General features: G+C 33.9%; 16 protein-coding genes and 4 pseudogenes across 20 annotated transcripts, besides 2 other annotated features; 6 read left to right on the top strand and 14 right to left on the bottom strand.

The window, feature by feature from the left end:
* Positions 1-16,359: part of a mobile genetic element that runs on past the window's edge.
* Positions 284-1,147, bottom strand: TVAGG3_0192370 (organellar and viral DNA polymerase type B; the record flags this gene model as incomplete). The annotated part of the gene is made up of 1 exon (XM_051226028.1): positions 284-1,147. A coding segment is annotated over one exon (864 nt), but the record flags the coding sequence as incomplete, so codon positions are not given.
* TVAGG3_0192360 lies at positions 1,213-1,967 on the bottom strand (annotated as a pseudogene). The gene has a single exon. A coding segment is annotated over exon 1 (755 nt).
* On the bottom strand, positions 2,168-3,049 carry TVAGG3_0192350 (annotated as a pseudogene). Its single transcript has one exon. A coding segment is annotated over exon 1 (882 nt).
* On the top strand, positions 3,139-3,455 carry TVAGG3_0192340 (uncharacterized protein; the record flags this gene model as incomplete). Its single annotated transcript, XM_051226027.1, has 1 exon — positions 3,139-3,455. A coding segment is annotated over one exon (317 nt), but the record flags the coding sequence as incomplete, so codon positions are not given.
* TVAGG3_0192330 (KilA, N-terminal/APSES-type HTH, DNA-binding family) lies at positions 4,069-4,677 on the bottom strand (the record flags this gene model as incomplete). The annotated part of the gene is made up of 1 exon (XM_051226026.1): positions 4,069-4,677. The coding sequence occupies one exon, from the start codon at positions 4,675-4,677 to the stop codon at positions 4,069-4,071; it is 609 nt and encodes a 202-aa protein (XP_051111012.1).
* Positions 4,985-5,596, bottom strand: TVAGG3_0192320 (organellar and viral DNA polymerase type B; the record flags this gene model as incomplete). The annotated part of the gene is made up of 1 exon (XM_051226025.1): positions 4,985-5,596. One exon carries the CDS (start codon positions 5,594-5,596, stop codon positions 4,985-4,987), a length of 612 nt encoding a protein of 203 aa, XP_051111011.1.
* TVAGG3_0192310 (organellar and viral DNA polymerase type B) lies at positions 5,748-6,305 on the bottom strand (the record flags this gene model as incomplete). Its single annotated transcript, XM_051226024.1, has 1 exon — positions 5,748-6,305. One exon carries the CDS (start codon positions 6,303-6,305, stop codon positions 5,748-5,750), a length of 558 nt encoding a protein of 185 aa, XP_051111010.1.
* Positions 6,426-6,686, bottom strand: TVAGG3_0192300 (organellar and viral DNA polymerase type B; the record flags this gene model as incomplete). The annotated part of the gene is made up of 1 exon (XM_051226023.1): positions 6,426-6,686. One exon carries the CDS (start codon positions 6,684-6,686, stop codon positions 6,426-6,428), a length of 261 nt encoding a protein of 86 aa, XP_051111009.1.
* TVAGG3_0192290 (integrase core domain containing protein family) lies at positions 6,813-7,265 on the bottom strand (the record flags this gene model as incomplete). Its single annotated transcript, XM_051226022.1, has 1 exon — positions 6,813-7,265. A coding segment is annotated over one exon (453 nt), but the record flags the coding sequence as incomplete, so codon positions are not given.
* On the bottom strand, positions 7,266-7,898 carry TVAGG3_0192280 (integrase core domain containing protein family; the record flags this gene model as incomplete). The annotated part of the gene is made up of 1 exon (XM_051226021.1): positions 7,266-7,898. One exon carries the CDS (start codon positions 7,896-7,898, stop codon positions 7,266-7,268), a length of 633 nt encoding a protein of 210 aa, XP_051111007.1.
* TVAGG3_0192270 lies at positions 12,195-12,567 on the bottom strand (annotated as a pseudogene). Its single transcript has one exon. A coding segment is annotated over exon 1 (373 nt).
* On the top strand, positions 12,593-12,994 carry TVAGG3_0192260 (uncharacterized protein; the record flags this gene model as incomplete). Its single annotated transcript, XM_051226020.1, has 1 exon — positions 12,593-12,994. One exon carries the CDS (start codon positions 12,593-12,595, stop codon positions 12,992-12,994), a length of 402 nt encoding a protein of 133 aa, XP_051111006.1.
* On the bottom strand, positions 12,991-13,844 carry TVAGG3_0192250 (annotated as a pseudogene). The gene has a single exon. A coding segment is annotated over exon 1 (854 nt).
* Positions 14,007-14,201, bottom strand: TVAGG3_0192240 (uncharacterized protein; the record flags this gene model as incomplete). Its single annotated transcript, XM_051226019.1, has 1 exon — positions 14,007-14,201. The coding sequence occupies one exon, from the start codon at positions 14,199-14,201 to the stop codon at positions 14,007-14,009; it is 195 nt and encodes a 64-aa protein (XP_051111005.1).
* TVAGG3_0192230 (protein of unknown function, DUF4107 family) lies at positions 15,278-15,523 on the top strand (the record flags this gene model as incomplete). Its single annotated transcript, XM_051226018.1, has 1 exon — positions 15,278-15,523. The coding sequence occupies one exon, from the start codon at positions 15,278-15,280 to the stop codon at positions 15,521-15,523; it is 246 nt and encodes an 81-aa protein (XP_051111004.1).
* Positions 15,669-16,103, bottom strand: TVAGG3_0192220 (uncharacterized protein; the record flags this gene model as incomplete). The annotated part of the gene is made up of 1 exon (XM_001315748.2): positions 15,669-16,103. One exon carries the CDS (start codon positions 16,101-16,103, stop codon positions 15,669-15,671), a length of 435 nt encoding a protein of 144 aa, XP_001315783.2.
* Positions 16,104-16,359: a terminal%2Cinverted (terminal inverted repeat of Maverick-2 transposon ID:TVAGG3_0192210).
* A 1,284-nt stretch (positions 16,360-17,643) lies between these two features.
* Positions 17,644-18,657, bottom strand: TVAGG3_0192200 (queuine tRNA-ribosyltransferase protein; the record flags this gene model as incomplete). Its single annotated transcript, XM_001315746.1, has 1 exon — positions 17,695-18,645. One exon carries the CDS (start codon positions 18,643-18,645, stop codon positions 17,695-17,697), a length of 951 nt encoding a protein of 316 aa, XP_001315781.1.
* A 47-nt stretch (positions 18,658-18,704) lies between these two features.
* TVAGG3_0192190 (uncharacterized protein) lies at positions 18,705-20,376 on the top strand (the record flags this gene model as incomplete). The annotated part of the gene is made up of 1 exon (XM_001315745.2): positions 18,995-20,359. The coding sequence occupies one exon, from the start codon at positions 18,995-18,997 to the stop codon at positions 20,357-20,359; it is 1,365 nt and encodes a 454-aa protein (XP_001315780.1).
* Positions 20,377-20,935: 559 nt separating this feature from the next.
* Positions 20,936-22,003, top strand: TVAGG3_0192180 (major facilitator superfamily transporter; the record flags this gene model as incomplete). The annotated part of the gene is made up of 1 exon (XM_001315744.1): positions 20,936-22,003. The coding sequence occupies one exon, from the start codon at positions 20,936-20,938 to the stop codon at positions 22,001-22,003; it is 1,068 nt and encodes a 355-aa protein (XP_001315779.1).
* A 60-nt stretch (positions 22,004-22,063) lies between these two features.
* TVAGG3_0192170 (Major Facilitator Superfamily) lies at positions 22,064-22,327 on the top strand (the record flags this gene model as incomplete). The annotated part of the gene is made up of 1 exon (XM_001315743.1): positions 22,064-22,327. The coding sequence occupies one exon, from the start codon at positions 22,064-22,066 to the stop codon at positions 22,325-22,327; it is 264 nt and encodes an 87-aa protein (XP_001315778.1).
* Positions 22,328-22,454: the final 127 nt, after the last annotated feature.

The raw sequence follows: 22,454 nt of genomic DNA, 5'->3' as shown, positions 1-22,454 counted from the left end.
CATTTACTATGGTTATTTTTGACTCAATAGGAGATAGAATAGTTTTGCCATAAATACTGTTCAGAATGAGCTTTATATTTTCTTGCAAAGGATTTCCTTCTTTCTTATACTTTAACCTTAACTCAAACAACTTCTTTACTTCATCTCTTATTCTAATATCTCTGTTTCCATCGTAATAGTATCCTTGCAACACTTCACATTTGACACCTTGATATTTTATGAGGTCTTGTAATGTTATATGGTCAACATACATTAAACAGCAAGTGTTTGAACTTCTGGGAACGTTAAGTTCTGGATTTAGTTCAGGGTCACAAACTATTAAAGGAAAGTGTCTATGTATTCCAATCTCTGTTATCTTAATGAGAACAAAGAAGCCAGACATAAACTTTTCACCAATGGGTTCCTTTTGGTCGTCATCGAATAAATGTCTCATGAGATACTCTGTGCTTAACATTTCTTTCTTCATAACCTTTGGAATACCTTCTAAAGTATAAAGTCTTGCTATAGCTGATGGATATAATGAAACAGCGTCGAAATCAGCAATGAGTTTCTTTTCGCTCTTTTGTTTCATGTTATCTGACAGCATACATCTTCCACCTTGAATACAGCGTGAAATAAATTCTCTTGGTTTATTTGAGAGGTCATATAAATTTCCATTCGGGAAGTACACTCTGTTCTCAAATAATTTGTTAGCAATTGAACAAATACTAACGTAGTCATAAACGTTTAAATCAAATTCTTTCAATATGTCATTGCGGAACTTAACAAAACCTTCTCTTAAAATTCTTACATCTTGTTTGCAATAAAATGTGCTATACTTTTCTAAGTCGAAGTGGTTCTCATCTATTCTGCAACCTTTGATGGAATCTATGTTTTTCATGAATGTATCTGCATCCCGGATAAACTTACATGCTTCAGAAATGACACCAGTTCTGTTGTCATTTGCTAACAAAACACTGCTGTAGTAGTTATATGGAAATACTTCTTTCGGTCCTGTTTGTAAGTTAAACATAGCAGGAAATAGTTTAAGCTTCTTATTTATAACACTGTAAGAGTCTTTTATAATAATTGCCCTTCCTTTATATAAGCCAGTTATTTGCATTGTTCGTGAACCTTTAATGATGGGAGTTCCTTTCACTTCTGTCATGTGTCTTAAGATGAAGTTTATATCATAACTGAGGTTATGGAAATATATTAAACTCTTGTCAGGAAGTCGTTCCAAAAATTCTGTTGCACAGTTCTGACCCCAAATGCTTTCACTCACTGAACCATCTTCACTGTCGTAACAGATGTTAAAAGCTTTATGAAAGCCATCGTACTGCACTCAAAGTCAGCAAAGAAAACGTGCTCAGGAATGAACTTGCACTTATTTTTATTTACTTCTTTTGACTCGGCTTTCTTCTTCAGTTGTACACAATACTTTGGAGCATATGTCAAATCTTTAAATGGTGCAAGGTTCTGTTTATATAAGTCAGTCGTATATGTGAAAAGTTCTCCATAAGAAATAGGTTCGAAATATTTGCACTCCCACAATGTTTTCATAACATCCCATAACGGTGTTGTTCTATCATAACGAACTACATATTTATCTTCTCTCTTTGTATAAATCTTCATTTGTTTCTCAATGTTCATTCCACCACACTCCTTCAAGATTTCTATATAGTTGCGAATGAAATATGTTGTCATTGGTAATCTTTCATTTAGCATGTAGTGGTCTTCAACAAGAAGTAAGTCAATAGTTCGAACAGTTTTACATTCTTTTGGTATGTATCTCTTTATTTCATTATGTCTTGAGTCATTGAAAAACCAATGGTAACATTAAATGCTATACCTGTTGCGTCAGAAATTTCTTGTACTTTACTTTGAGGAAAGTCTCTAACACGAATGACTTCTCTCATGTGGTCAATAGTCTCTCCATCTACTCCAGCCTGAATGCAAGCATAAACGAAACAATTGTCTTCTGTCATAAGTGTTGCAGTTCTTTTGTTCAGTTCATTGAAGATTTGGTAGCGCTCAAGATTTATAGGTAATGTGCAAAGATACTTCCAGAACTGACCGCTTCTCTTCTTATAAAACTTCTTTTCACCATTATCTTTCCAAAAGCTTTCTATAAGTGCTGGGTTTCCTGTTTGCTTAAGAGCTTCCAAAATGGCTTTCTGGTCATTTGTCAGTGTGCTTTCATCTCTATATGGTCTCTTTTTTGGTTTGCCTTTCTTTACATCTGACATCGTTAAGCCTTCATATTCTGTTAAATCATACATCTTTATTTCAGTAAGATTCTTTATGTTTGTCAAGAAGAAGTCATAGTGCATTTCAACAATACCTGCAGCATTTGCTTCTATCTCTGATATAAAGTTCTCCTTCAAGAGCTGATGTAGTAATGTTCCAATATTATTGAGGTTTAACGTAGAACATTCATACTTTCCACCAAGTTTATAACATACCATCCATCTTTGTTGGGTTTATTTTAATCTTCTCTAAGAGTCTCATGAAAACCTTACCGAAATGTTTGTGTAAGTAGTCTCTGTTTGGTTCATCTAAAGCTTCGATGTTAAAGTCAATGAGTCTATTGCCTGTCTTACATTCTCTTCCTATTCTCTTCATCTTTCTTTAACCATCTCTCACCTTCTTTTGGTTTGTCGTCAATGGAACGAATGACATCGTTAGCTTTGCGAACTTGTTCTATAGCACTTTTAAACATCTCTCTTCTCTGTTGTTTCAGTGTGTCGTCTCTTCTTCTTGTTTCACCAACGTTTGCATTTGTTATGTCAAACATTTCTCTTCTTACTTCATGAGGTACTGAACGTCTATGATATAAGTCAATAGCAACGTCATTTAAAGGAAATGCTCTTGCATGGACTTCGTCCTCGCCGCGTTGCGGCTTTATGAACTCATGAATTCTATCATAACTTATAGCACCATTATAGTCATTGAGGATGTCAGCGAGTGCTTTTTTGTTTGTTGCGTAATGTTTTGCAACATCTATATTAGCTTCTGTTAGAAGTTGTTTTATTTCCGAGTGTTCTAACTTAGACAACTTCCGATACATCTTTAGTAGGAAATAAAAAATATTTTTTGAAAAAATTAGATTAGATTTTTTAAAGTTATTTTTCAAAATAATTTAATATTTCTATTTTAATGAAACACATGCAAGATTGCAAGTTCTTTTCATACAATGCTCTCGCTACTGCCATCAAGAATGAGTTCAATAATGCTTCAAATGTTAATGTTATCTTTAACAAGAAGTTTGTGAAAGAATCTAAGTTTGGTCAGTATGTCAGACCATTAGCTATCGTCATTGACCGCAAACGTTATACTTCACAAGAGTTAGCAGTAGTTTTGAAACAAAAGAGTTTCTTCGTGAATGTCAAAGATACTCATTATACTGTTATAAAGAACTCTAATATTGACTTCTTCAGTATTGCTTTAAATCTTTCCGAACAGAAAGAATATAAGAAGGGTGAAACATCTGTGAAATATTATCCTTCATCTCTGAAGACAATAACGAACAAAGATGTTATACAGAAATTCTTACCAAAGGTTGAAGAAGCTTCTATTGACATTGACGAAGGAAGTGAAATGGTTGAAGAAATAGACCCTGAAGCTATTTAAGCAAAAATATATTTTTGAAGAACTGAGGGTGTCACCATGTCACCATGTCACCAGGTTATTTAACTTCTTTTAAAAATGATGACAACATGACATTTTGACAACAGGTACGAAAGGAGGAAGGCATTTATGAATTATTTTTGAAGAACTGAAAGTGTCACTACGTCACCATGTCACCAGGTTAATTAACTTCTTTTAAAAAGTGTGACAACATGACATTTTGACAACAGGTACGAAAGAGCGAACAGCATGATGCTTCGTTAATGTTATTGTTAATGCTTACAGTGTCGAACATAATTGACGTAGGATTCATGACTTCTTCGTAAATGAGTGTAAATATAGCACAAAAATATATTTTAGGTGAAGAGGTGAGATCTCACCCGTTTTTTCACCTCTTTTTTCACCTCATTCTCTCTTCGTTAATGTTGTCGTGACTTCATCGTTAATGTTGTCGTGACTTCATTCTTCCTCTTTGAAGTTGTCGAAATATTCTGTTATTTTTTCCTTCAGTAATGGTAAGTCTTCTTTGAATGTAAGTATTGTGCAACCTTTGATGTCATAGTGTGTTTGAGGAAGAGTATTTTTGACAATTTCCTTTATTTGTTCATTCGGAGTCATTGAAATCGGTAAGTTTTCACGATAGAACCAGTTTCTGTCAGATTTATATATTTTAGCTAAGTCATAAAAGCTCTTGTTGTTTCTTCTGACTAAATGCAACATAACCATATCTTTATCTTCTTCTTTCTCCAACTCTTCAGTATAAATCATATACTTATAACTCTTTTCCTTTCCTTTTGGTACTGAACGTGGTATTCTTTTCTGTATGCTTTTGTCTTTGGATTCAATGACTTCATCTTTTGCATGAAGTTTCTTTTCCATCTCTCCACGTTCTGCTTTATATAGTTCATCTAACATCATGAAAATATAACAAGCATAACGAGGTGAAGCCCACATTGCTACAGCGTTTACTAAAAGTCTATGAACATAATAACCTTTCAAACCAGGAGCTAAATTCTTGCGATTTTCGTACGGAATCTCTTCTCTCGGTTTTCCGAGGGAAGCAATCATATGAGGAAATTCTTCTAAAAGTTCTTTTGTCTGTTAGTTTTCAAACCAATGATATGCTTGCTTTGTAGAACGAAGAGCATTCATTATACTTTGCATTTGGTACATGTCATCTTTGACTGAACGAATGAGACGTAACTGTTTGTTATACTGTATGTACTCGTATTCTTCATTGATGGCTTCATGAACGATAGCAGTTGTTGTGTTCTCTGATGTTGACATTACTGTCTTTACATACAAGATAAAAATTTTTGTTAGAAAAAAATTAGCGTTATTTTCTGACTTTCACAAAAGACCAAAAATAAACGCTTTACATGTATTTTTCAGCAACTTCGTCAAATAATTTTATAGCTTTATCTATCTCATCTACTTCAAACGTTTCTTTACCTTTCGTGGGAGCACCATACATTTTCTCAAAAACTTCAAGCAGTTCTGTTTCAGCAGCTCTCATATCATTAACAAACACAACCTTGACTCTATTGACTGTAGACTCATATCTTTGAGTTATATTATATGTCCTTCCTATCTTATATCTTTTTGTGTTGAAGTCCTTCGGTTTCTGAACGATATAAAGTAAGCCTTCACTGCAACGTTCTGAGTCGAATGAACCATATGTTATGAAGTTATATCCAACAACTGGGTCTAACCATAACAAAACTATTGGTATAAGACTTTTGTCTATAAGATATGCTCTTGTTCCATGAAATGCTACTGATATCATAAGCTCAGGATTTCTTGTCAAAATTTTCTGAGTTGAAGCATTTCTAACCCAGTCGTTTGTTTTCTTTCCAGATGGAGATATAATGTCTGACAAAGAATATTTGTTGTATTTCTTTGAGTATCTTACGTTTAAATCACCAATTCTAACCACTTTGGTGTCATTGTCTATCTTTCTAACTGTTTCAAACTCAATGTTTGACATTACTGTCTTTACATACAAAATAAAAATTTTTCTTAGAAAAAAATTAGCGTTATTTTTCTAACTAATGAAATTCATGAAATTTGGTCATTTTTCAGCAAAAATAATGTTTAGGTGAAGAGGTGAGATCTCACCTGTTTTTTCACCTCTTTTTTCACAAGCGTTTTACATGAATTGTACGATGTATATTTGAAATCCTAAACAATTTCGTAGCTTCAATTTCTTCTTTTAGTACATCGAATGTTTTAATCGTGCCGAAAGTCTCTTTATATTTCTTCTTGACGTCAGACAGAAGGAAATCTTCTGCTGTTGGATAGTTTTTATTAAGAAATGTCAACATATCCATTTTATCTTCTGCTGGCTTTTCTGCTTCTTTCTTTAAGTCTGCATAGTCGTTTCGCATTCTTTCTATCTCTTTGACTGAGTAGTTATATTTTCTTATTGCTGCTTTACATTTTGAACATTGCGGCATCGTTTTTGCGTTATACATTGAAACATTACCAGCTAAAACAACTAAAGCGTCAATTGCTCTCTTCATCTCAAACATAGCGGGTCTTATTTGTTCGTTCCATACTTTGTCTCTTCTATCTTTATCTCTTATTTCCCAAACACATTCAGCAACTAACGAAACAAAGTTATCGTATGTCTTAAACTCCACCGATTTATATATGTCAGAAATATTTTTATAAACCATGTCGCAATCTTTGTCCATAACTTTATGGTTGCAATGAAAACCAAGGAATTCATAATTTACTTTACGTATGAATTTCTTTATTTCTACTGAGTCAGTTGCTTTGACTTCAATTTCGTCGAATTCAGGAATAGTTAGTTTTTACTGCTGAACTTCAGGTAGTTTAGGCAAATGGTCAATAATATCCTGCATGTCATAAAGATACTGTTCATTTGTTTCATCTTTCGCACTACAGTCTAAATTACTTGTTAAAAGTTCTTGCTTTATCTTCTGGATTTCTGTTTCAAAAGTATATGAAGAAGGAATAAAGTTTTTCATCTCTATCAACATTGACGTAGGATTCATGACTAACGAGTTTGGTGCTGTAGTTTGAATTGTTGTTGTACCGATTGTTGAAATCATATCTTTTATACAAAATAAAAAAATAAATAAAAATAAAACTAACTTTATTTTTTCTATCTTAAGGAAATTCATGAAAATTCGTGAGGGTGAAAAAACTTTTGTCTGATTTACATCTAATGAAAAAGTTTAGAAGAATTTTCTTATTCTTTCTGGCATATTTTTGTCTTTCCAGTACTCCCGCTCTAATGGTCCCAGATGTGTTGGCTTTGACTCTCTCAAGTTCTTAGATGGTATAACATCTTCAACGCCTCCTTCATATCTTACTTTATAAGTGTCATCGTTTATGTTATAGCCAAGTATTTCAATAACCACTCCTCGCTTTGCTTCGTCAATGGTTTCAGCAAGTTTGCCATTACTACTTTCAACTAATTTATGTCGAGGGTAAAACGCAATAGAGTCGTCAGCAGCTTTTATAAGATATCCATTACCTTGCGTAGAGTCTACGATATAATAGTTTCTACTTAACCTTAAACGTTTCTTTGTCAACGGCTTGTCGTCAAGAACTACACGAACTTTTGTACCAGGAATGAGGGTAAATTGTGTTGAATTTCTGATATTTTGTGTTTGGCTTCGTTTCTTTTATATATACTTTTCTTCTTGTTGTTGTGTCATTGAATTTGGTGTATGCCCTGTTGTAGAATGTGTTGAGGAATTATATACTTCGAGAAAATGTTTCATTGTTTCTTCGGTAAAGTCTCGCTCTTGGTTTAAATCTCTGAGCGTTCTTATGAAGCGGTTTATGATGCCGAGTATGTTATGGTTATGGTCTTCAGTAGTGTAGTGAGTTATGTTATGCTTAATGAGAAAATCTGTGATTTCATTGCTGAGGTATGCACTGTCTTGGTCTGATGTTAAAGTACTTGGGCTATGTTCTGCTACAAACTTTTGTAAAACTCTTGACACTTCACGAGTTCCTTTATTTTTCATTGGATATGCATATGCTTTACGAGTGTTAACATTAATGAAGATGAGGAATGGTTTATGTCCTCCTTTTCTGCTTTGAATGAGAGTGTCAAATTGGTATGCGTCAGGAGCGTTGGAGTAAATTGGTAAAAAGTAGTCGTAAGGGTTTATTTTTGTTTGATGTACAACATTTTTGTCAAAGAACCTTTTCACTTCAGCTCTGTTAGTAAATCCCCAACTCTTTGCAGCTTCATTGAACTTCTTAAATGACCTCCATGGATGTTGTTCGAATACTTCTTTCAAGCTCATTTATGTAAAGTTAAAGATTTTATTCAAGGCTCAAGCGCGTTCAATGAACGCGGTACCATGCGAATATAGTCATAAATGGTGGCATATAATCTGCACCCGAGCCTGTTGGATTTGTTGTGAAAGTGTGTGAATGATTTTCTGTGGTTCCACAGAAAATACCTGCGCTTGAATCTACTGGGTCACTTGAAATATCATATCTATGCATTCCCTATCTATCCGAACCTGCTACAAGATTTGTATAACCTCTTTTTGTTATTGAATGTGAATGACTACCTGTTGTGTTTGTAGTTCCTGTATGAGTGTGCGGTGGAAGGTTTGCTTCTTTAATTTTCTTTGAACCACCGGCTTGTTTTGAATATCTAGCACAGTATAAGAATTTGTCTACAATCTGCTTCCATTCACCAAAACCTAAAACACTTGCTGGATTTGTTGAGTTCATTGACGTATAAATAGAGCCTATAGGATATAATGTTTGAAGTATTTCAGTCTTTAATGTTTGAAGCTCTGTTTTGTCTGCTTTCTTATCTAACATTGCTGGTAGTTCATATGCTTCAAAGTTTCTGGCATGGTCTTCGATATTCCTGCAACTGTTATCTAAATTGTTAAGAGTATCTTTTACGCTTGTACTCGGATTCTCTAAAGGTGCACTTGAACCAAGGGTATAGTTCAATATTATGTCGTCTGCTCTAACAGTTGAGAAGGAGTTATGTGTATGTTCTTTATCTGCTTTCTTATCTAACATTGCTGGTAGTTCGTATGCTTCAAAGTTTCTGGCATGACCTTCAATGTTCATACATCTGTTATCTAAATTGTTAAGAGTATCTTTTACGCTTGTACTCGGATTCTCTAAAGGTGCACTTGAACCAAGGGTATAGTTCAATATTATGTCGTCTGCTCTAACAGTAGTGAAGGATTTATGTGTATGGTTCTTGTCGGCTTTACGGTCTAATGTAGCTTGAAGTTCATTTATATCGGAGATGTTGTGTTTATGAGATTTCAAAACTTTGTTCATTGCTTCGAGTTCAACTTTGTCAGCTTTACTTTTAATAGCATCTTCAAACGTTATTTTTGCCTTAACTCTCAATGTAAATCTTGGTTCAACTAATACACCGTTAACATTGAAAGTAGAGGCATAAATTTCACCGGTATAACCAAATGCTTCTGGTGCTTTAGCTACATCATACTGTACAGTACAGCTTATGTCATAACCTTTAGCACGAATGTATTTATATCTTCTTTCATTAACATTTTTTGTCTTCGCTTCATCACTTCGTGTTAAATATCCATGGTAGTCCGTTATAATCTGTTCGTCTGAAGTTATATAATGAACGTGGTTCTTGACTTTATCACTCAGAGCTAAAAGCTCATTTTTGTCTGCTTTTTCGGCTAATTTCTCATTAACATCATTCACTTCTAATTCAACTCTTCCGCCAGAACTCTTATTATCATTAATCTTTTTCATTAATTCGGTAATTACGTCATAAAGACTATATTCTGTTTTCGGTTTTGTAAATAATGAGTCAAAATTTCTTTTCATCATTACATCGCTGACATTAATGATATCACCAATTCCTTTTTCATTTATTCTCTTCATTAATTCTGCAATAATGACGAATATATAATCTGTTAATTTATTCTCTTCATCGAGGGTTATAGAATGTTTTGAAATTGAATCATTAACTCCTCTAAATAAATCAATAACTTCAGGATACACGTTTTTAGTGTCTCGAATAACCCGACCAGTATCCTGTTGTTCATGTTCTTCGTTCCCGTCGTTACGTGGTTTTATATCTCTAACCATCATCAACGCAGCCATAACCGGAGGGTTTGTTGCTATCTGTTCGAAAATCCGTCCGTTATGTACGGTATATCTAAATAATTTCTTTGTGTTTGTTAAAACATTTGAAACAAGTCTTTTAAAACCATCTACAAAATTTCCTGTTTCACCTAATGTTCTTGCAGCATTTACAAGCTCACCCATTCCCGCTTTTGACCCAAAAACGTCCATATTGCATTTATTTCACTCTGTATAGTTGTCCAGCGAAACTAACACCCGCATTCGCTAAGCTGAAAATGAAATTCAGTGGATCGAACTTAATTCCACCTTCTTTTTCAATTTCAACGAACTCACTAACATGAGATTTTAAGTATTCTTTCGTTAAAATTGTTTTCCCCGATGTTATGTCAAACTATCACCGTCAAAAGTTAACGAATTCAATTTCGTCGTTGATGCTTTTATTTCATACACCGCTTTATCGATAGTTTTTGGCTCACCTTCTTTAGAAGTGTATGAAACATTAATGAATGAATTATATGTATTCGTGAATGAATTAAAATCAATGATTTTCATTAATGGCGCCTTTAATGATTCATTTACTGTCGAATCCCTTAAAGCAATTACTGAACTGTCATTTATGAAAGGTACACTGCAAACCGTCGAGTTTGGATCAAATGCTGTAGTTGGTGCAGGAATATTAATGATATAAGTCATTAAATCATTAAGTGACGTAAATAATGTTGTCGTTTTTGATTTAATTTCTTTAGCATCTGTTATATATGGTAATTTTATTTCTGTAGTTTCTGAATTAAAGATATTCGCTAAAATGTTTTGTAAACTGTTTTGAACAGCTGTGTAAACCGTTGAATCCGGAACTCTTACGATTTCACCGTCCTTAATAAAAGGCATTGCACATGGTGTAGTGCTTGGGTCAAATCTTTTTGGGTTATGATTCAACATATATTCTAATGCTTCATAAACAGACCTATATACGGTTGTATTATCTTTTTCAATAATTTCACCGTCCTTTATAAACGGCATAGTACATGGAGTTAAAATAGGGTCAAACTTTTCATAGTCCTTCCATGTTATGTATTTCTCAGTATTTCCATCAGTGATAACAATATATTTGTCAGTAAGTGTGAGAGAGTATTGACCAAAATATAAACGTTTAGCTCTGTCAGCTTCATACGCATATGCAGCTATACTCATATTTTAATGAGAATAAAATGTTGTTCTATTTGCAAAGTACAGACCCAAACGAATACGGGACAGTAAAGCTACAAACAAACTTAGGTCTACAGAATGAGGCGCTTGCATTCAGAATGGTTGACTTCAATACTATCGCTTCATTCGTTATAACAGATGAAACAGATTTCATGGAGATTGAAATAGATGGAAAGAAGCACGAAATAAGATTTCACAATAATGTAGAATATAAGATGGAAACATTAGCTGGAGTGTTAAATGCTCTCATAAATACTACAATAAACAAGGATAACGAAGAAAACTTAATGAATGTTAAACTTATTGCAGGAGTTTTGAAGTTTAGTTATGCGAAGGAGTTTAAGATAACACAAATGAGTCATAGAGTCCAACTTCTTTTGGGTGCATACCATATGACATTTCCTTTGAAAAGTGTTGACAAAACGATTGAGATGAAATCTGTTCCATACGTATGTTATGGTAATTGTTTATACATTGAGTCTAAAATAGCTAATGTCACAGGCATTTCAGGAGTTAATAGTAAAGGTTCAGTAGAATATAAATCCTTCTGTTATGCAGTCAATTCAATGTTCATTCCAAACGTTCCTGTCATAGCAACTCATTTAGGTAAATGGGTTCGCATTAGTCCTCATAATTTGAAAGACATGCAATTCAGACTTGTTGACTTTCAAGGAGAGCCTGTAGAACTGAAGGCACCAGTGCGAATGACTGTTGAAGTTGACTTTTTAGAAAATATTAAATGCAACAGCTTACAAGAGAACTCAGAGCTAAAAATATAAAGTATGAATGTTATGTATTAGGTCATGAACTTTGGTTGTTGCTGTTTGATGAAACAAATGAATTAGTTATGTCAGTCAAGAGAACAGAAAAATATTGTGTTAGTGAAAACTGCACCAAGTCAATAAGATTAGGTTTGCATTATGAAGATGAGTTCGATACTGTTGAAGAAGTTTTGGATAGATATTACAAATTGCTAACTTGAAATTTTTTTTGACTGACGGCGCAAAGCGCCAAGATGGGCTCAAAGAGCCCTCCTGACTGCTTTAATTTACTAAAACATATTTCAAACAAAGTTTATATTCTGTTGAAAGTTTTGTATACTCGTTCGAATATTTATACTTAAACTCAACTCCTGTAGTTCCTGGTGTTTCAATGATGCGGATGTTACCTATTTTCATGAATAGTGGAGTTTGACCACAGCATTCGATTTCAGGGTCGAGATAGTCAATGACACATTGTTTCCCTGTTATTCGTGAGATAACATTTTCAAGGTCCTCCTTTGTTAGAATTATTTGGTTCTTGCTTATAAGATTTGTCAAAAGCTTCTTATCGTCTTTGAGTAAAATTGTTTGGTATAACTGAAGAAGGTAATGGTCTACGTTATCTGAAGGATTTGTTTGAACATTTGTGTAAGGATTGTCGTTGGCTTCTCTTGAAAGAATTTGGTCCAGTGGTGGATACTCTAACTTAACATCTGATGTAGCGTTAGCGTTTGAAGCTGTGTTTAAATTCACGGATTCAAGCTCACTGTTCTGGTTCTTTTTCTTTCAAACACTCTGAACTATAGTTCTTTATGACAATATTGTTTGTCGTTCGTGAGTCAACATTTGATGTTGGTTCAATTGGAACATTAACGGCACCAGCTAAGATGGATTTGCTTCTCATTTCATATAGAATAAAAACCTTTTATATGTATGAAATGAACAATATACTCGACAAGGGTTTGAATGTAAAGCTAACGAATGAAAATATTGTTGAATTCACTGAGACAGGAGCTGTGTATAAAGATGTAGAACTACTGAACAAAAGAGCTAAGGGAAGAAGCAGGAACATGAACAAAGGGTGGAAGCCTATAAAAATTTATGTCAATGATGGCTCAGGAGGTTCAAACATAAAGTATGCAGAAAGTTATAGAGTTTATGCTCTCAAAGGTGAAAAGCCTTCATTTAAGAACAGCTATTCTAACGCATATCCTCAAAAGCTAACGGATGGGGAAGTGGATGATATGAATGACAGCAAAAATATTAACAGAAATGGCGACAGAGATGCATGGAATTTGTTTACCATCAGTCAATTGAAGGTTAAACTTTAAAACAATGTTGGTCGTTCCCATGGAATATTTTTGACTTTAATGGTATTAGTCATGATATGAATCTCAAGGTATGAACGAGGAGAGATGAGAGACTTATATGCTTCCCAAATTTCTTCAAAAGGTAATGTTATACCTGACTGTTTCCAAATGAGTTCAATATCATAACGTGAGAAACCTTGAAAGATAACGAAGTCAGTTATGAGACGTTTTATGTTTAAAGCTAAAAACCTCCATGTTTGCATAAGTATTGCTACAGTTAAGTGGTAATGTCTGACTTTAGTAATGATGTTAGCTAATGGTGAGTCTGGTTTGACACTAAACCTTTACCGGCGAAGTCGTCGCAAACGAGCAGAGTGTTTGAAGGATATTTTTTGAAGGGGTATTTTGAAAGTTTTGATAGAATGTAGTTTGTCAGTCGTTTCATATCGTAAACTCCTGAGTACTGACGTAAGTGGTGTTTGTCAATAATTCTTTCCATCTCCTCAGAAGTCTTTTGCATTCCTGACTGTATAAATTCAACGATGGCATAATATTTCCTCTTACGTCGAATGTAACGTTGAAGAAATTCAATGAGTTCACTGTCTGGAACTTTAACGACAGAGGCTTGAACTTTTGACATAAATGTTTTCGCTGTTGAGTCCATAGAGTCTGAAGTTGCTGATATAATGATTTGGTCATAGTAAGAGTTGTTTCCTAAACGCTCTGTTATGAGTATATGACGAATGAGGTTAAATGTCTTACCTGAACCCATCTTTCCACAATAGAAATACACACCATTTGAACAGAACTCATAATCTTTGCTGAAAGGAAGAATAAGAGAAGAGTTAAGTTTGTCTGTAGTTTCATTCATGTCTTCATCTACGTCATGTATTAAATGCTTCATTTTATCTCCATTAAAAATGCAAGTCAGAAATATTCAGAACATAGCACCGAGTCTAACTGACAAGAGTATAAAGATATACTATGAACACGTTATGATGAAACCTACCAAAATTCAAGAAAGTCAGTATACTTATGAATATCCAAGACACTGGGTAGAGTATGTAGGAGGTGAGAAAGCTATTGAAATCAGACAGGTTCGAAGTATTCCAGCAGGAAGAACAATATTATTGAAGAACTTTAATGTTTTGAGGTATAATGATGAAACAAAGAAGCAAGATAGTTTCCCTGTTGCTGTGTATGTGAACTTAGATACAGGAGATGACATGAAAGTTTTTAATACAAAGCTTCAAACGGTAGTGAGAGAACAACTTACTGCGGAAGGACATCCATTACCTTCAGAAGTTACCATAGCATATAATTTTGAAACAAACTCAATAGATTTTAAAGTCATCTCTGCAAAGAAGTCAGGTTTTACATTTAATGAAGCAGATGTATATTCGAATGAAAACTTCAAAGCTATTGCATGGTTAGATAATGACGATTGCTTTAAGAAAATATTTAAATTCAGTGACTCAACGATGTCAATAGATGACCTTCGTGGAATGTTACCATCGACGTTTACAGTTGAAGGTTCAGCAGGATTGCTTACAAGATTTCAATTGGTGGCATTTGGTCTCGTGAAACATTGTTATAAAATCCAGTATAAGTGAATTTGCTGAAGAATCTATATTATGTCTTTCAAACATATGTATTCGCCGCCAAGCATTATAGTATAACAAACTTTGTCAGTAAGTTTAACATAAGACTTGTCGAACCTTCTTCAATGAAAGATGTTGTGCTACCTAAAGATGGAAAGGATGGACTCATTATTGAGATGATTTTAATAGCATATTAAATGAGCTTGTTCTTGAAGGTCATTCATGATGAAATAACTGTTGTAGAAGATGTTAGCAATTGTTCAGACATTTTGAAGCGTATAGATGATATAAGAAAGAAGTTAGATAGACCGCAAAGCGGTGAGGGCGAAGCCCGTGAGAACGCTTATGTTTCATTGACTTTCTCCAGTAACGAGAACTTTTATGAGATAATATTGAAGAGAGATGATTTTAATATGGTGTAAATGGTAGCTTGGGCAGCTTTAGGCGCAATGGGAACAAAAGCATTAGCATTTGGAGCAAAAGCACTTGGAGCTTATGACGCAGTAAATAAAATGAGTGGAGGAAGGTTTCGAAGACATTAGATGCAAATAAAGGAAAGATTGGAGGCTGGGTTGCAAAGAAGTTAAGATTAAATAAAATAGGGCTCATAAATAAAGCATCCAATTTGGTTGCGACTGAGTCAGAAAATGCTTTAGGAAAGGACGATGAGTTTGCAAAACACGCAAAAGACTTTAATGACCAGATGAAAGGTGAAACAATGCATTTAAATAGAGTCGATGGAACTAAAGAAAATGTTTCTTCTCCACCAGTAGTTCTTCCGTATGGTCCCTATGGAATGTATGGAAACCCTTACGAAAGACCATTTGACCCATTGACTGGTGGAAGTAACTGGTATCATTACGGACGAAGAAGAAAGACAGTCAAGTTGGAGACAGACGTGAAGAAAGCAACTAAAAAGAAACCAAGGAAGAGAGTTATAAAACAATGAATTCAACAGGGTGAAAAAACAGGTGAAAAAACAGGTGAGATCTCACCACTTCACCTAAATATATTTTTGCGCTATGTTTTCATACGTGTGGGAGTGGTGATATCATTAATTTTTAAATAAATGTGGGAACAAAAATATAACATTTCTACTCAGCAGGAATGAGACCCTTACTGACTATGTATTCGTTTAATGCTTGATGAAAACAATGGTACATATTATCGTATGGGTATACACAACGTCTGTTTCCATCGTCGTCGTATATGTAGAGCTCAAATCCAGTCCAACCTTCTTTTGTACAATATGTAGCTTTATTTAAGTATGCATTTATGTAGATAAGGCAATTTTCTTCATCGCTCCAGAAATAATTTTTGTTCTTTGTTGAAATAGTTTTCGTTCCTCTGCGACCATAAGGAATGTATGCAATGAACTTTGCGTCATAAGGGATTGTAATATATTCAGGGTTTCTTTCATCGTCAATGGGTCTGTCTTTGTTAAAATGCATGTTTCTCAGTTTTACTTGAGTTTTGAATAGTTCACGGAAACGTTCTGGGAAAGAGTCATAGTAAATGTAGTCGGACATGTCTTTGTAATGAAATAAAAAATTTAAAAAAAATAAAAATAAGGTTATTTTTATTTAGTGAGGACGGTAGGGAATTCGTTAGTGAAGTCGTTAGTGAAGTTGTTTATGTGTCAGATGGTTTTGTAAATATTTAAGGTTAAGTTGGTGTTATGGTTGTGTTGTAAAATATACGTTACTGGTTTCGTAAAGTGTCAAAACCGCTAAGTGGTGTACGGAGGCGCGCAGTGCCACAGTACACAACTTAGGGATACTAACTTTATTTGCCCAATCATGAAGAAGTTCAAGATAGTCCAACATTACATCTGTACTCGTGTTACCACCAGAATGCATTATTTTGTATGGATATCTCGTTTTGATCCCATCAAACTGTCTGTGGCACAAGTCAGTTTTTCCTGTTGCTAGGAAAATTGTTGGAAATAACTTACAATCCAACGAAATTGTACAGATTGCTGTAAAGGATTGTTTGAAATCATTAGGTAGATGAGCTGTAACTTGATCTCCTACATTGGCAAGAACTTTTCCATGTAAGAAAACAAAATTTACAGGAGTCTCGTCCATGTTGAAGATCCTGTTTAACGGAAGGTATTCAATAATGTTATTTACTTCTGTGATGAACAATTCTACTTGAGATTGGTCGACTTCTTCTCTTTTCTTGCTTCGTATCATACGGAATGACAACTTATTCCTCTTAGTGAAGTCATTTATGAATCGATACGATAGTCTCCGTTCATCCATGAACTCGCGAACCTCTGGATCAAAACTTTTATAAAATTCCCACAACATACTTTTTAAATGCCTTCTTCTTATTGCTATTCCGACATTTATATATTGCATTCGTTATAATTCTGATATTTGTTGTTCTTGTTCGTTAGTAAAAAGTCTCCTTCCTAATCCAAAATTCTGTCCTGGGCGGTAACTTCTATTTACCTTCCATTTGCTATGATAATAGTTGAGCGATCTTCTCTTTATGTTAGTAAGCCTTTCTAATCGACAAAAGTTTGGAGGAATATGTACATTTGAGCAAACTTCAAAATAATCAAACACTAATTGAATGAGATCAACCTTTAAATAATATTTTTGATACCTCTTTTGATATGCAAATTCACCACTTTCTAATTGGGCTTCTAATAATGCGAGACTTAGGTGCCCAGGATAGTCTTCAACCATTTTACGTACGTAAAATAAAAGTGACAAAATAGTGAACGATGGGTGTTTTCCCCAGCCTTAAAGGAGTGGTAAAAGTAAAGCAAATCTGGGTAAATTATTTTTCTTAAAATATGTTATATCCATTATTAAAAAACTACAAATTACTCATAAGAATTATTTTGTCTAATGATTATGGTATATTACAGCATTAATTTAGTTTAGATTCAATAAAAATCAATACTCGAAGCTGATTTAAACAATCATCATTCAGATTTATAATTTGATATGACTATTTTTGTCAGTGGTACAATTAAATCCCATAAAAATGATATCAATAAAATTTTGAAAATAATTTTGATTGATAATAAGTTTTGAGAAGAAAAACATGATTTTTCAGACGATATACAAATATTTTTATAATATGATAGAAACTCTATAAAAAAATTTAATATTTCAAAGTTGGAAGACTTTTGATAAACTCCTGATAATAGTGGATATTGTGAGTAACCAAAAGTTCTATTCCAAGTATCTCTCTCACGTTCAATAAGTGGTGAATGTAAGATTTTTTGTAATTTCTGCAACAGCTGCACGTACAACCTTCGACAATTGGTGTATGGTCGTGTTCGAACTTTCTGTCCCTGATATCTATTCCCAAATCCTCTTCTGTTGTGTTTTGGAAGTCAAAATTCAAAGCGAATCCATTTCTAGCGTAATAGACTGGCAGAGTAGCAATGAATATGTCGAAACCTGTCTTGTAAGCGAGTCTTGTTTCAACTGGATGACCTAAAAATTGAATAATTCTGGGTAAATCTTTGTTGAAATTGTCAATTGCTGTTTGGATTATCTTTGCTTCTTTGTCAGTAAATTGTGTGAATTGCGCAAACAATCCACTTTCGCCGTGTTGTGACAGACCATGCGCGTAATTAATTGTATTCTCGTAATTTTCTGCGTATGATTTTGCTGCGTTGATTCTTAATTGTTTTTGACGTGATTTTGATAGTGGTGATATTTGTGAATAGAGAGATATTGTGCAATTTGGCTTAATCCAAATAACTAGCTCTTTATATTCATCTTTACTGATTACTCGTTGGTTACCATTGATGCAGTATAAAGCAATGCCTTCTTTCTTTGGTCCTTCATCGAAATTGAAAAATGAGGCACCAGGACCGAAAAATATCCAGCGTTTTCCAAGGCCTAAGCCTTCTAGTGGTGTAATACTCTTTGGAAGAGGTGAATCGATGAAATCACCTGCCGAAAAGAATAAAGGAACATCTCCTGAAAGATCTGGAGGAATATTTGGAATTAGACCGTATTCTGTTGGAACAACGAAGCATGGTGTCTGTAATGGAGGTAAAATCCCTTTAGGATCTTGCAAAGATTTCGATGATCGAGACATTTTTAAAATTTTTGACAAAATTTATTTGTCAGAAAAAATATTTTTTTCATGGAATATTTGAGAAATTTTGCGTTTACCCATATATTAGATGGTATGTCTTCACGATAAATTATAGGCAAAAGGGTAAATGCCCAATACATGGATATTCGAATATGATTCTTCTAATCGATTTAATGTCCGAAATAAAGATTATCAAATTAATGGTCGGAGCGGATATGAATTATGGATCAAAACAGATAGAAGCTCCGAAGTACAAGTCTCTTATCAAAGCCAAGGAATTTACTCCTCAGGAAAATTGGAAATTCAAATTCAAAATGAAATATTAAGCTCTTGTGACTATTTAAATATTATGTATAAATTAACGAATAAAGATATCATAAGTCATAAATATGGAATTTCAACATATAATTGGATGGACTCAAACGGCCAAGAAATGGTTATCAGAACATTACCAGAATTTCAAGGTCTTGAAGGACAGCAAGGATCCAACATTGTCAGATATATATTGAGAAACTCACCAAAAGTAACCAATGTTGACACAATGAATTACAAAAAAACTTCAAGTGAGTTTATTAGTGATGATGATCGAAGATGGAAAAACAGAACTTCTTGGGAAGAAAAACCATCATCAATTGATGGAACTTTTGCTTTTAGTTGGCAGAATATAGAAATAGCTCCATCATCTTCCAAATCATTATCGTTTTCAATTGGAAAAGGTGATTACATTCTCAATTATCAGATAAACATTAAGAAACCGAACAAAGAATATTTCGCACCAAATTCTCCTATGTATCTGCTTATTTTCATTCCTCCTGCATCACCAGATATCAATGTTCAAATCTACAGATCTATAGATGATGGAAAAGAAGATTACATTGTAAGTTTCACAGATAACGGAAACACTTTTAATTACAATGATACATTTCTAGCTCCTGATTCTGGACACCATAAAATTAAATACAAAACAGTTGCAAGTAATGGACTTAACAGCACAAATGAAATAACAATTACAGCAACTGTTCCTCCAACAATCAAATTCAAAGCTCCACCGAGAGATCAGTATGTTGCAGGTGATGTATTGAACGTTTCTGTGATTGTTGATGATGATACATTTGTCAAATTAAACATAATGAAAGATAGTTTTACACATACAGATGATGTAATTTGTAATGGAACTCCAAAGACATCTATTGTTTCATACCCTATTTCTATTGACGAAGTTGTTGGATCCACTCATTCTGTAAGAATTTTCGCTGTTGATGAATTTAATTTTCGATCGAATGATTTGAATTTCACTTACACAATAAAAGAGAGTTCTCCGGATATAGAGTTGACAGAGGAATTAAAGATGTATTATCCAATATCATCTTTTCTCAAAATTCATGGACAATTCCGGAATCTGTTTGGACCAACAAATCTTTGTTTGTACACTGAATTAAATAATAACACTAATCCAGAGAAACATTTTTGCGAAGATGTAATTAACGCTTCATGGAATCCTTTCTCATTTAGTTACAAATTGAAGTTGAACTCAGACAGCCTGAACTTCTTGAACATTTACTGCGAAGACAGCAGATCTGTTGAATCCAACATAATTGTTCACAAATTTGGAATAATTTCACTCGAAAACTGTGTGAACCTCTACACATGTCACAGCAAAGCACCACCATTTAAATTCTATCTGCTTACTTATAATACTATTTATTCAATTTAATAAAAATTACATAAACCTATTTTAAATAAGTTTTTTACCATACACAATATTTAATTTGCATAAATTGTTATCTCTCTCTCTCATATTGAATTACCGAAACCTAAAAGATTATCAAGATTTCAGATTGCATATTCTGTATCTATGCAAAACTAAGCAATTCCAAAATGTGAAATCTGCTTATTTGGGATTGGTAAATATATTACAATTATGATTTAAATTGAAATTAATAAATGAAGGAATTTTCGGAAGTGAAATGAGTGTTATTTTCCTTCTTTATGATTTTCCATGCTAAGTATGCATCTGTACTTATTATCATTTATTACAAACTGTATTTTACCACTTTGAATTAGAAATTGTCACTTTTCTGGATAAATCGAATAAAAGATTATACGTGCATGATTTAATATAAGTTTTTCAATTGATGTTAATTTTGATACAAACCGTCTTGTTCTCAATTTGTTTTTCTATGAAACTTATTTCAAAAATGATTCTAATTGTCAAGTAGATAGTTCTTTCAATGTAACGATAATAAAATTAACGATACAATTTTTATAACCACCAATATTTTACCAGATTATGTCAGAATCAGTCCAGCCTTCTGGCTGGAAATTCCAATTTGTACGGATATACACATACATATGTCCTGCAATTTTGTATGCTTTTGTTTCTTTCCAAAAACAATGTCCATCAGTCGTTGTTAATGATATGGCAAAGGCTTATAATGTATCTATCGATAGTTTCGGATCATTTTCATCTATATATTTCTACCCTTATGCTTGCATGCAGCCATTCGCCGGACTTATTGCAGATATTATTGACCCAGCTTACGTTGTTGGCGTTTCGGGACTTATTGCTGCATGTGGCTCGATTATATGCGGCCTATCAAACTCAATGGGAATTGGAATTCTTGGAAGATTACTAGTTGGACTTGGTTGCGGACCAACATACGTTTCTACTGTTAGAATCATTACGAAATGGTTCAAATCAGATTACTATCCTGCAATGTTTGGCATCCTTGTTGCCATGTCAGGTGCAGGAGGAATGCTTGCATCAGGTGCTCTTGGAATTTTCCTTGAGCACTTCAAATGGAGATATGCCTTCTACGGAGTTGGAGGAATTGGTGGATTTCTCGCTCTTATTGTTCTTATTTTCGTTCGTGGTGATCCAAGAAAGAAAGGATTTGCTCCAGTTAACGACGAAGGTGCCCCTGTTGATACTATTATCTCGTGTGGAGACAAATTATCAATGTTATGGCAAAATATCGTCACAATTTTCAAGAATTGGATGTTTTGGCCCATCACTTTATACAATATTACTTCATCATGTCCTTACATCGATATCGTTGGCCTGTGGGGAGGTCCTTACTTGATATATATTCGTAATTTTTCAAAGAAAGAGAAAGGAAACACCTTACTTGCCATTTCAATCGGAATGGTTGTTGGATCTTTAACTGTTCCTTATCTATCGAAACTTTTGAAGACGAAGAAATGGATATGTACTGGAAGTTCGTTAATTGTTCTTGTTGATTTACTGTTGTTTTTCTTTTTGGGAAACAAATTTTCCAAAATTGTGATTTGGATTTTGTTTTTAATCATCGGATACTTCACAGCACCACTTTGTAGTGTATCGTATCCACTTCGATGAGAGTATTACCCTCCAACTGCGGCTGGTTCTTCTGTTGGATGTTCTAATTTCTTTGTTTTCATGGCATCTGCTGCATATCAAGAAATATCGTCCAGACTGATACCTCTGAAAGGAATAGATAAATCATCTGGTGTCACAAAATACACTTGGGCTGGATACCAATATGGATTGTGGATGTTTTGTGCTGCATCAATTCTTTTCTCTGCAATTATCATTGCAATCACAAAGGATACAACAGCATTCCAGCCGAAGACAAACGAATCTCATTACGAAGAAATAGACCCACCAACAGAAACACCTGTTAACCAAGGCGATAAGCTCTAGAATTTATTTTGTTTATATTTTGATAAAAAAAATAGTTTAAAAAATATTTTTTTTCACGAAACGTACCTTGTAGAAGGAATTAAAATAAGAAGGCGAGATTATGTGGAGCTTATGATTGGGTTTATAT

This window comes from Trichomonas vaginalis, chromosome IV (assembly GCF_026262505.1).
Source record: "Trichomonas vaginalis G3 chromosome IV, whole genome shotgun sequence".
NCBI lineage: Eukaryota > Parabasalia > Trichomonadida > Trichomonadidae > Trichomonas > Trichomonas vaginalis.
This window is presented reverse-complemented; position numbering and strand designations above follow the sequence as displayed.